A 10,726-nucleotide genomic window follows, 5' to 3' on the forward strand; every position below is an offset into this window, starting at 1 on the left:
ATAGCAGGTTTTTATCTCAATGACCAACAGGACACCTGGCACCGTCAGAGCCACGTCAAGACTCCCAACCTATCCCTGCCTGCACCCCCTGGGGGCGTGAGCGCCCTACCTGACTCTGGGTCAGGGAGGTCTCGGCAGCTCTGGGGTCTCAGTGGTCTTCCAGGAGCGACAATCTGTCGAATGGCTCTGATGGGTGCTGACAAGCTGGTGTCCACACAGCCTGCCCTGTGGACAGTAGTATGCAGAGGGCAGAGGGCCAGGGGAGACAGCTGTGACTAGCAGGATAGGGGGAGGCTTGTCACTGTGCGAGGCACCAGCCAGAGTCACATCCCAGCACCGATGGCAACTGTCCCCCCAGCTCAGGCGATCAGTGTTGCTGGATCTTACTTAATCCATTAATGGAGAAGCACAGGTATTACTACATCACTCCCTGAAAAATATTTTGATAACTGTATTTCAAAATGACTGCTTTCCTTTCAGGTCCTCCTCTCTTCTTTTATGCCTTGAAAGCTTTATTCAGACTGCCCAGAGAGGAGGGAGCTGGGGGTGGGGGGAGCGGGTGCAGCAGGGAACCGGGAGCCTGTTCTGAGAGGGAGGCCCGGAGGCTGGGAGCTGGAGAGGCCTGGGGCTGGCCAAGGGCACCCAGGGGCAACACGGTCTCCAGGCTGCCAGGGGTCACAAAACGCACTCAAGAGAGAGCCAGGACATTCCTCGTGTGTGCCGCTGGCAGCTCACACCCCCAAACTCCAGCAACCACGTGTATGGGTTCAGAGGAGGGAAGACAGCAGCAGGAACATGGAGGCTGAACCCAACTTCCTCCACCAGGAGACACTGGCTCACCGAGAGGAAGAGTGAAGAACCTGCTCAAGGGCACGAGTGCGAAGTCACACTCACTGAGGGTGTAAGTGTGAAGAACCTGCTCAAGGGCACGAATGTGAAGTCACATTCACTGAGGGTGTAAGTGTGAAGAACCTGCTCAAGGGCACGAGTGTGAAGTCACACTCACTGAGGGTGTAAGTGTGAAGAACCCCCTAGAGGGCACGAGTATGACGACTACCATAGAGGGCATCAGTACGCAAGAGAAACACGGCTCACAGAGGCTGCGGTGGTGCGTGCAGAGGTGAGTGAGGAGGTAGACGAAGAGATGGGTACAGAGATAGGTGCAGAGGTGGGTCCTGAGGTGGGTGTGGAGGTGGATGCTGAGGTGGGTAAAGAGGTGGGTGTGAAGATGTGTGTGGAGGTGAGTGTGGAGGTGGGTGCTGAGGTGGGTAAAAAGAGGTGAGTGTGGAGGTGGGTGTGGAGGTGAGTGAGGAGGTGGGTGTGGAGGTGGGTGCGGAGGTAAGTGTGGAGGTGGGTGCGGAGGTGGATGTGGAGATGGGTGCGAAGGTGAGGGTGGAGATGGGTGCGAAGGTGAGGGTGGAGATGGGTGTGGAGGTGGGTAAAGAGGTGGGAGCAGAGATGTGTGAGGAGATGTGTGCCGAATTGGGTGCAGAGTGTGAGAAGGTGGGTGTTGAGGTGGGTACAGAGGTGGGTGCGGAGGTAAGTGCAGAGGTGAATGCTTAGGAGGTGGGTGTGGAGGTAGGTATGGAGGTGGATGCAGAGATGTGTGAGGAGGTGGGTGCGGAGGTGAGTGCAAAGGTGAGTGTGGAGGTGGGTATTGAGGTGGGTGCAGAAGTGTGTGAGAAGGTGGGTACTGAGGTGGGTGCAGAAGTGTGTGAGAAGGTGGGTACTGAGGTGGGTGCAGAGGTGTAGAGGTGTGTGAGGAGGTGAGTGCTGAGGAGGATGCTGAGTTGAGTGCAGAAGTGGGGAGGTGGGTGTGGAAGCAGCTCAGGGGCTTAGGGAACCCTGCCACAAGGCTGGGTTCCACTCTCCTGAGTTTGGGAGGGACTCAAGCAGGTGCCCAGCACCCAGTCTCTGTGGAATGTCCCGTCCCAATTCTCCAAGCCCCAAAGCACAGCCTTTGATGATAAAACCTGCAAAGGATACAGGACCTTGTTTCCAAGGGCCGGAAGGGGCTGCCTGTGGGCCTTGGGCTGGGCAGGAGGCAGTACAGCGCCATCTCTGTCCAGCAGGTGATGCCACAACCCGCCTTTGTGCCTGCTTGGAGCAGCTCTGAGCCCACATCTGAGCCTGGAAGCAGGGACTCCACGTCCCCTTTCACTGACTTTGAGACCCCTGAGGCGCAGATAAGTCCAGGGAATGTCCTGTGCCACACTGCTCGCTGCCTGTTGTGTTTCTGATTCGTGGTCTCAGTGGTGTGAAAAACCTGCCCCAGCTACTGACCAAGCATGTGGGTGGGGTGCCTGAGGCTGCTCCCACGGCCCCTCCAGGGGAGCTGTCCCTAGGGTTGGAGCCTTTGCAGTGACCCCTGCAGTGAGAGGGCAGTGGCCAGCCCAGGGGGCAGAGAGCAGAGGAAACCCTGAGGTGGGAGCAGACGGGGAACCAGCTCTGCTAGGGCTGTTTCTGTTTCCAGTAAACATGGTGACAGCGCAGGAAGGTCTTAGCATCTGACGGCTGCTGGCTGTTCCAAGGGTCCACCAGAGAGGAGGGGCAGCGCTGGGGGCCTGTCTGAAGATCAGTCCAAACACGGCTTTCTGACAGAGCAGAGAACCAGAACATCATCTCTCCCCAGCTTCCCTGGGCATGGTCCCTGTGCACACCATACTCAAAAGCAGGGCAGAACTGAAGAGAAGCTTGTGAAGATCTCCAGGATGAAGTCCACACAGAGTTGTCTGTGTTGTAGAAAATTTGCTTTCACTGTGGGTGTGCGTATATGTGTGTGTGTGAGAGGGGCGTAATCATGGAGGGCTTCCTGGATGAGGTGATGAGTTCCTCTGGTCTGACTGAGACTTTGTTGATGAAGTGGCACACAGGACAGCTCCCTTGCACCATTCCAGTTCTACTGTGGCTTTCGGCACAGTGAGCCACTGATACATTGATAGAGAGTTTAGGGACAGAAGATTTTCCTGGCCCATTCTAGGAACCCACATGGGCAACCCATAGGGGATCCTGGCTCTGCCGCCCTATGGCTGTGTCTGAGAACTCGCTGGGAGGTTCCAAATGCAGCTGGCACGCTGTCCTCAGAAGTGAAGGGTGGAGGGCCTGGGTATAGCCAGGACATCTCCTGCAGGACAAAGTTAATAGTCTGCATGTTCTTTCCCTCCAAACAGTGCTCTGTAAGGTAGAGCCATGCAGCTCATGTGCCTCTGTCCCCAGGTGAGAGCACAGGGAGAGCTTCTGTGCTGATTTGCTTACAGGTTCCCTCTGGAGGGCTTCCTGGAGGGGATGACCAGGGCCATGTATCACAGGCTCAGTGCCCTGTCTCCAGGTCCCTCCTTCTCCGAGTAAACACTAGAGGCATCTTCTTCATGACCATGAGGGGACCCGCCCTTGGGGGGCCCCTCACAGCCAGGAGCTCAGGGCAGTGACTGCTAGTCCTCCTGTCACAGCTGTTCTGGGTGTGGGCAGAAGACGCCCCCTCTCCGATGCTCCCATCTCCACGCTGGTCTGAGAAAGAGTGAGGACTCAGAAAGTTCGCCTCCTTCATCCCAAGGTTCCTCAAGCCTTGGCCACCGCCCAGGGGCCCAGCACAGAGCTTATGACCCCTCGGATTTGTTGAGTCACATTATTCTTCATGGTGGATAGCAACATACTATGATGAATGACTGTCATTACAGATCAGATATGATTGCATATCATCAATTCTGTTTTTCCTTATTTTGATTTACTGAGTCACACCTGGTAGTGCTCAGGGCTTGTTCACTCCCAGCTCTGAACTCAGAGGTCACTCCTTGCAGGCTCAAGGGGTGCTTGGTCAGCCATGTGCAAGGCAAATGCCCTACCTACTGTACTCTCACTCCAGCCCTAAATTAGTATGATCCACAGAGTTCAGTGTCATTATATATACACATATATTCTCTATGTGGGACCTTGGGCTCCTCACTGGATCCAGCTCTGGAACGCTTTTTTCACCAGAAGCCCCAGCATCTAGAAGCTTCTGCCTGCAAACATCTCATAAAGACTGGAAGGAAACTCTGAAAAGGCTGCAGAGCCAGGTGGCAGTGAGCATGTCCCCCTGGCCCTAACCCCGTGTCAGGGCCAAGTTGGCCTGACTCCTGCATCTTCACCCAGCAGCCACCAGGGGCCTGCCACGGGGCATGCAGCAGCCCTGGATGGAGACGCAGCCCTGGATGGAGACGCAGCCCTTGCTCCCCCCAAGCTGGGCCAGCACGGGGTTCATCCCTTGAGAAGTACGTGGACATCCAGCATTTGAGACTGTCTCACTGGGCCGCCCAGGGGCCCAGCACCAGGTAGCACTAGTCCTTCTCATCCCTTATGCTTCTTCCTCTCCCAGGGGGATGTGGCAAGGTGATGTCTCCACCTGTGCGCCGATGCCACAGGCCAGATAACATCCCCGACTTTGTGCTGCGCCTCTGTAGCCAGTCTCCTGTGCCCTGCACATCTGCACAGAAACAGGCTGGCTTCTTCCTTGTCGGTGGCTGCTCGAACAGGCCTGAACGAGTCCTGGTGAGGGCACGGACGTCCTGGCAGTGCACTGCGGAGCTGAGTCGGGTCCCAGGAGGGGGGTGCTTGCTTGAGTCTGCAGGCATGGATGTGGCAGGGGCCAGTGTCTGGTCAGCAATGAAATGGTGGGTCCCGACAAGGTGGCCAGAGACTCTTGGAGTATGTCTCACTGAATAGGTCACGTCATGTGCCCCTAAGATCCGACTGTGCACAGGCTGAGGAAAAGGGGAACATTCTTGGAAAATCCCCCAGACTCATGGTGGGGTACGCGGTGTAAACAAAAGTCGCAGAGGGACGGGTCTGCTTAGGTCTTAGCCATAGCAGGGCCCACGCAGAGTGAGGGTCTGGGTGCCTCCTGCCCCACAGGAAGTAGAAGATGCAAAATCTCTACCCCACGAGAGGGGACGCTGTACTCACATCCCACATGAGGGAACACTACACTTCACACCCACAAGAAAGAAGAGATGCTGTACCTCACACCCCACATGAGGGAGGTGACACTGTGACACACTCAACGGGACACTGACCTCACCCTCACATGAGGGAACCCTACACCTCACACCCCACACGAGGACGAGGATGCTGTGGAGGGGACATTGCCTCACACCCCACGAGGGAGGGAATGCTATCCTCGCAACTCCTCTCAGAAAGTTGGGAAATTTTTACGTCAACACGTTCTTAGGTGCTGAATATTAAAAAATATATTATGAAAAATGTTCCGGGCGTGACAGAGAGGAAGATCCACAATGAAAGAAAATGATGTGACTCCAGAGCGGAGCGCGTTCATGACAGAAACGTTCAGCTGAACTCGGGACGCCCTTCCCGAGGCTGCTCTGGGGGAGACGCGGCACCCCAACTCTGGGGCGCGGGCACGGTGCGGGCACTCTCCCGCAGTCCCGGCGCCCAGGCAGCCGGCCCGCCGCCTCGGAGTCGCTCTGTCCCACGAGCACTTCTCTCAGAACACGTCGGACTCGGAGCCCAGCGTCACCTGGTGAGCAGCTCGCGTGCCCGCGGGGCCGAGCCTCGGCGGGGTGGGGTCCCCCCGGGCTCGGCAAAGGCTCCCAGCGCTCTGGAGGGCGGGAAGGCGCTTCCGTGGGGGCTGCAGGCCTCGGAGCCACGCGTGGAAGGCGACGCGGGGCACCACGCCCCCTAGCGGCCGGGGTCACGCCCGCGGGGCCAGGCGCGGCGGAGGCTGAGTCACCGCGGGCGCCGAGATACCGCGAGACTCGGCGGATCTCGCGACACTGGAGCGCTCCGGGACCCGTCGCGGCGTCCGGGTGGGGCGGGGACGACGGCGGTAACGGCGGCCGTTCCGGGACGATGCCGTCCCCTTTCTCAGTCAGCGCATTCCCCGTCAGCATTCCCGCCGTGCTCCTGGTAACCGCCGCCTGCGAGCCGCCCGCTCCGCGCGCCGCGCCCTGGGGGCGGGGCCGGGGGCAGGCCTGGAGCTGAGGCGGGGCCGGGGCGGGGCCGGGGGCGGGGCCGGGGCCGAGGCGGGGCCTGGGCTGGGCTGGAGGCGAGGCGAGGGCTGTCTGTGCGGGGCCGGGTCTGGGGGCGGGGCCGGGGATGAACTGGGGGCGAGGCCAGGGCTCTGGGGGCGGGGCGGGGGCTGGGGGCGGAGCCGGGGCTGAGGCGGGGCCGGGGCTGAGCTGGGGGCGACGCCAGGGATGTGTGGGCGGGGCCGGGGCTGTGTGGGCGGGGCGGGATCTGGGGGCGGGGCCGGGGCTGAGCTGGGGGCGACGCCAGGGATGTGTGGGCGGGGCCGGGGCTGTGTGGGCGGGGCGGGATCTGGGGGCGGGGCCGGGTCTGAGCTGGGGGCGACGCCAGGGCTGTGTGGGCGGGGCCAGGGCTGAGGCGGGGCCGGGGCTGTGTGGGCGGGGCCAGGGCTGTGGGCGGGCCCTGGTGCCGCCTGCAGGGGATAGGGGCGTGGCGCTGGGGCTTCTGGTGTTCTGGCTTTCTGCACTGGCCTGGAGGTGTGTCCTTGACTGGTTTAGTGCCACCTGAGGCCTCCTGGAGCAGAAGGGTCAGACACACTTTTCTGAGGTCCAGGCACGGGGGAGCTGTTGTGGGACACCAGTCTTGGGGCTGTTGGAGGTCGTTGGCGTAGCAAGATGGGACCGTGCTTATAATGCTGCTTTTGGTTTCTCGAGCTTGAGACAGTCCTGTGACCTGTCACCAAGGGTGCCCCGAGTGGGTCCGTCACCGGCTGAGGACAGTCTCAGAACAGGCACCTCCCAGAGCACACACTTAGAGACCCTCTTGGCGGGCCCTGTGGGACCCTGGCATGAGGGGACGGCTGCCTGGTGCCTCTGTCAGTAGCAGATGTCACCTCCCTCCTGCAGGACACAGATTGGACGGAGCCGTGGCTCGTGGCGCTGGCCGTCTTCCATGTGCTCAGCCTGCTGCTCACCTACTTGTCCTCTCGGAGGTACCAGGTGCAGGTGGGACACTTCGTGTGCCTGGGTGAGTAGGGCCCACTCGGGGTTCTGCGGGGGCGGGGGGGCGTGTCTCAGGGACCTGGTCTGGGAGTGTGTGGCTGCCGTGTCACTCACCCTCCACTCGCTGGCCTCATTCTGGGGTGCTGTCCCAGGAGCCGAGCTCAGTGCTGGCAGTTTGGGGAGGGGAGGGAGCCCAGCAAAGAGCTGCGTTGGAGGGGCTGAGGATGTGTCCTGAGGAGAGGGGCAGAGACGGGGCTGGGCCGAGGCCTGGGTGTCCGCCTGTGCCCGGACAGGAGTGCCGGAGGCCTGGGAGCACAGTCCCTGCGGCCTGGTGCGGGAGGGCCACCAGCCACAGGCCTTGGACTTTCTGCTGGGCCCACGCGGCCTGCTCTGCCAGCCGGGCGCAGTGACTGCCTGCTGTCGCCAGGAGCTCAGCTTGGCCAGCCCCCGGGGAGGCGGGAGTGCGCCCAGCCTTGGAGGACACCGCAGGGCTGCCGCGCTGGACATTTAGGCTGGAGGGGACAGGATGCAGGAAGGGGGTGGCGCGTGGCACAGGGAGCCCCAAGTGCAGGCCCTGGGTGGCCCGCCAAGGAAGGGGACGTGGCTCAGTGACCACACTGCGCCCAGGCCTCCTGGGCATCGATGCTTGTGGCTTCTGTGCGTGACAGGCCACCTAGTTTTCAGGTATCCATTGCACCTCCCCCCACCAAGTAGCCCGTCCTGTGCACCCCTTTGTGCGGGCGCTGCGCTTGCCACATGGTCTGAGAACCACGTGTTCGCACACGTGTGTGTGTGTTTGTGTGTGTGTGTTCGCTGCTGTTCTGTGCCTCTTGTGTGCTGGCCCTGCCATGTCTGACAGTTCCTTGTAGCAGGCTGTGGTGTGGGCTTTCCCTGCTCGGCCCTGGGTGCTACATCTCTCCTTCGTGGCTCAGTTGGTTCTCAAGCCAGCATAGGACTGGGGGGCTCTTTGCTGCTTTTCTCTCGAGTCACTGCTCACCTGACTCCTGCCTCTGGCTCTCAGCTTAGGGGCGTGTTCGGCCTGGGCTTGGCTCCTTGGCCCCAGGTGCTCTCTGCGGGCTCTGTGCTCAGCTGGGGTGTATCGTGCTCTCGCTTCAGTGGGTATGTTTAGTCCGTATGTAACTTTTCCTCCTCCACAGTGGACGTAGACGTTGTTTCCCGCCCAGCTTTGCATTCTCTTGTAAAGGGTGTGTGGCACTCACAGTTCACACTGAATTCTCACGCACGGCCCTTCTCTTTCCAGTCATCCTAGTCTATTGTGCTGAATATATCAACGAAGTGGCAGCCATGAACTGGAGGTGGGTCTGGCTCCCTGTCTGCTGTCTGGGGTGGACACAGGAGCATCTTGCAGCCGGGCTCGGGGGACTGGGACCATGGGCCATCAGTCCTGGGTGGCCAGATCCCAGGAGACAATGGTCCTGCTCGCAAGACCCTGCAACTTCTGGCCACAAGGTGCTTCGTCCCTTACCTGGGCCTTTCAGCTTGCTGCCCTGTGTCTCCGTAGTGTGACATTTTGCCCCTTGGGAAGATGAGCACCGCCAAGCAGGGATCCACTGCATCCCCCGTCCCAGCCCAGAGCCAAGTGACTGTCACTGAGCTGAAGACGTGTTGTCTTAAGAAAGAGACTTTATTTTAGCTGCTGTGATTTACAGTACTGCCCATGTGGGGGTTCCGTGCACTCTGTCTGCCCTGACCATGGTCTGCTGTGCCCTGGAGACCAGCCATGGGTCCCTCCCGTACATGTGTGAGAGATCGTCTGTATCTGGCTCTCTGTGACTTCACTCAGCACAGCCCCTCCGGCCCCTCCACAGAGCTGATGGCTGGTGCTGCCCCCGTCCTGCTCCCCCACTGTCCTGTCCCCCCATGGTTGAGTCGCCTGATCTCCCTTGGTATCCCTCTCCCATGAGAAGTGGTGCTGGCCCCACGGAGCAGGGCTGATGGAGGTGAGGTGGCCATCACTATGATACATCTGCTCACGCTGGGCTCGACCTGGCAGGTCCCACTGTGGGGGCTGCCTGCTCAGCTCGAGTGCTGGGCACTGCCACTGACCAGCACGGTGATGGTGGTGACAGACTGGCATCCCCCTGCCGTGAGGGTGGGCCTGCCTCTGGTACAAGTGCCCTCAGCTCCCTCTGTTGGGTAGAGAATGTCAGTGAAATGTTGCTTGTGTCAGGTAATCGAGATTTTTCTCCAAACAGGTTATTTTCAAAGTACCAGTATTTTGACTCGAGGGGGATGTTCATTTCTCTAGTGTTCTCTGCACCGCTGCTGCTCAATGCCTTGATCATTGTGGTACGTATGGGGCAGACTGCTGTGAGGCCTCGTCTGTGCAGGGGTTCCAGTGCTTAGTGTGTCTCCAACAATTGGTTCTAGATCCTCTGGGTTCGCAAGACTCTGATGGTGATGACCGACCTGAAGAACTTGCAGCAGAAGAGGAGAGAGAGGCAGAGGAGAAGGAAAGAGGAGTAGCCGCCCAGTTTCCCTCCCGCCGCGTTGTTCCCGAGTTCCAGGGTCTGCGCCGTTGAGCCCTCCCCTGGCTCATGGCTGTGGCCCGTCCACGCCACGCGCACTTGTTCTCTGACTCTCGGACCCTGACACGGGCTGGCAGTCTCAGGAGCCGAGCTGCCTTCCCCTCAGACTGTGATTTGAGCCCTGTGTCCTGTGTCCCCTGGCCCTAGAATCTGAAAATGGTCCATGGGCATCAGGGTTGCTGAAGTAAATGCCAGCTCTGGGCACGGCACTTCCTGTCTGTCTGTGTCTGTTATTGGGGTGGCAGTGCCAGCCCGGGGTGATCTGGCCCACTGTGGGGGGGCTCTGGAAGCAAGCCTTGGACACCCAGTGAGGGGGCCTCCAGACGCCCACTGCCGTCCCAGTGGTGTGGACAGACCGGCCTTTCCGTCAGGGCTGGGCGTCAGCTTTGTCTGGGTCACAGGGTTGAGGCTGCAGACAGAAGCGGTTTGCGAACAGCTCCCTTCCCTCACAAAGGAGGCGTGTGCTTTCAGTTCTGGGAAGAGGAGGATCTGTGTCAAAGCTCTAACGGTAGCAACTTAAGGCTGTAAGCTTGACCTGAGTTTAAAACTGTGGGTGCCGCTTGGACAGGCCGGGAATGAAGTCCTGGAGCCCAGGTGAGTGTGTTTGTGGGTGATGGAGGCTCTTTGCGGACACTCAGGCATGGTGGGTGGGTTTGCTCCCTCCATCATGTTCTCCAGCCCTTGGAGCCTCTCCTGATGCTGACTTCCGTGTTAGAAGTGAGGCGGCGGAATCTCCCAGGTCAGCCTCTTGTAGTTCTCTGGTCCCTCCCTGCCAACTTCTTGTACTGACATAAGGAACTCGAGGCCCGTGTCCCGTTTTGTCGGTTTTCTATTGACGCAGCCTGTGTGTTCGGAGGTGTGGGCCGCATGCAGCTGTGTGGCTCTGGAGATGGTCGCCTTGGGACGCTGATGCTGTGGCTTCCGAAGTGGCCCAGAGAGGCCAGCCACGGGGCTGGTGGTGTGAGCGGGAGCAGCTGCAGGGACTGGAGGAGCCGTCCTGTCCTGTGGCACGGTGAGGAGTCTGTACTTGGCCTTCTCTCTACTGGACGGTCCCTGCATGCAGCCTGACAACCTGTTTTCATGCATGAAGGTGCGGCGGCCACGCTCACTGGTGAATGACTTCTGTCAGTGTGAGCCTGGCCCTTTCTTCCTCGGCACATGCGGGTTTCAGACACAGCTCTGTGCTTTTTCTGCCCTCATGCAGTGGGGCGCCCT

The 10,726-nt window shown here is 60.0% G+C and overlaps 1 protein-coding gene across 1 annotated transcript; it reads left to right on the forward strand.

Annotated features, from left to right (window-relative positions):
* Nucleotides 1–5,743: 5,743 nt before the first annotated feature.
* TMEM18 (transmembrane protein 18) lies at nucleotides 5,744–9,720 on the forward strand. The gene is made up of 5 exons (XM_004616041.2): nucleotides 5,744–5,901; nucleotides 6,867–6,987; nucleotides 8,224–8,278; nucleotides 9,179–9,272; nucleotides 9,354–9,720. Exons 1-5 carry the CDS (start codon nucleotides 5,845–5,847, stop codon nucleotides 9,447–9,449), a joined length of 423 nt encoding a protein of 140 aa, XP_004616098.1. The 5' UTR covers nucleotides 5,744–5,844; the 3' UTR covers nucleotides 9,450–9,720.
* Nucleotides 9,721–10,726: the final 1,006 nt, after the last annotated feature.

The sequence above is a fragment of the Sorex araneus genome, chromosome X (genome assembly GCF_027595985.1).
Source record: "Sorex araneus isolate mSorAra2 chromosome X, mSorAra2.pri, whole genome shotgun sequence".
NCBI classification, from domain to species: domain Eukaryota; kingdom Metazoa; phylum Chordata; class Mammalia; order Eulipotyphla; family Soricidae; genus Sorex; species Sorex araneus.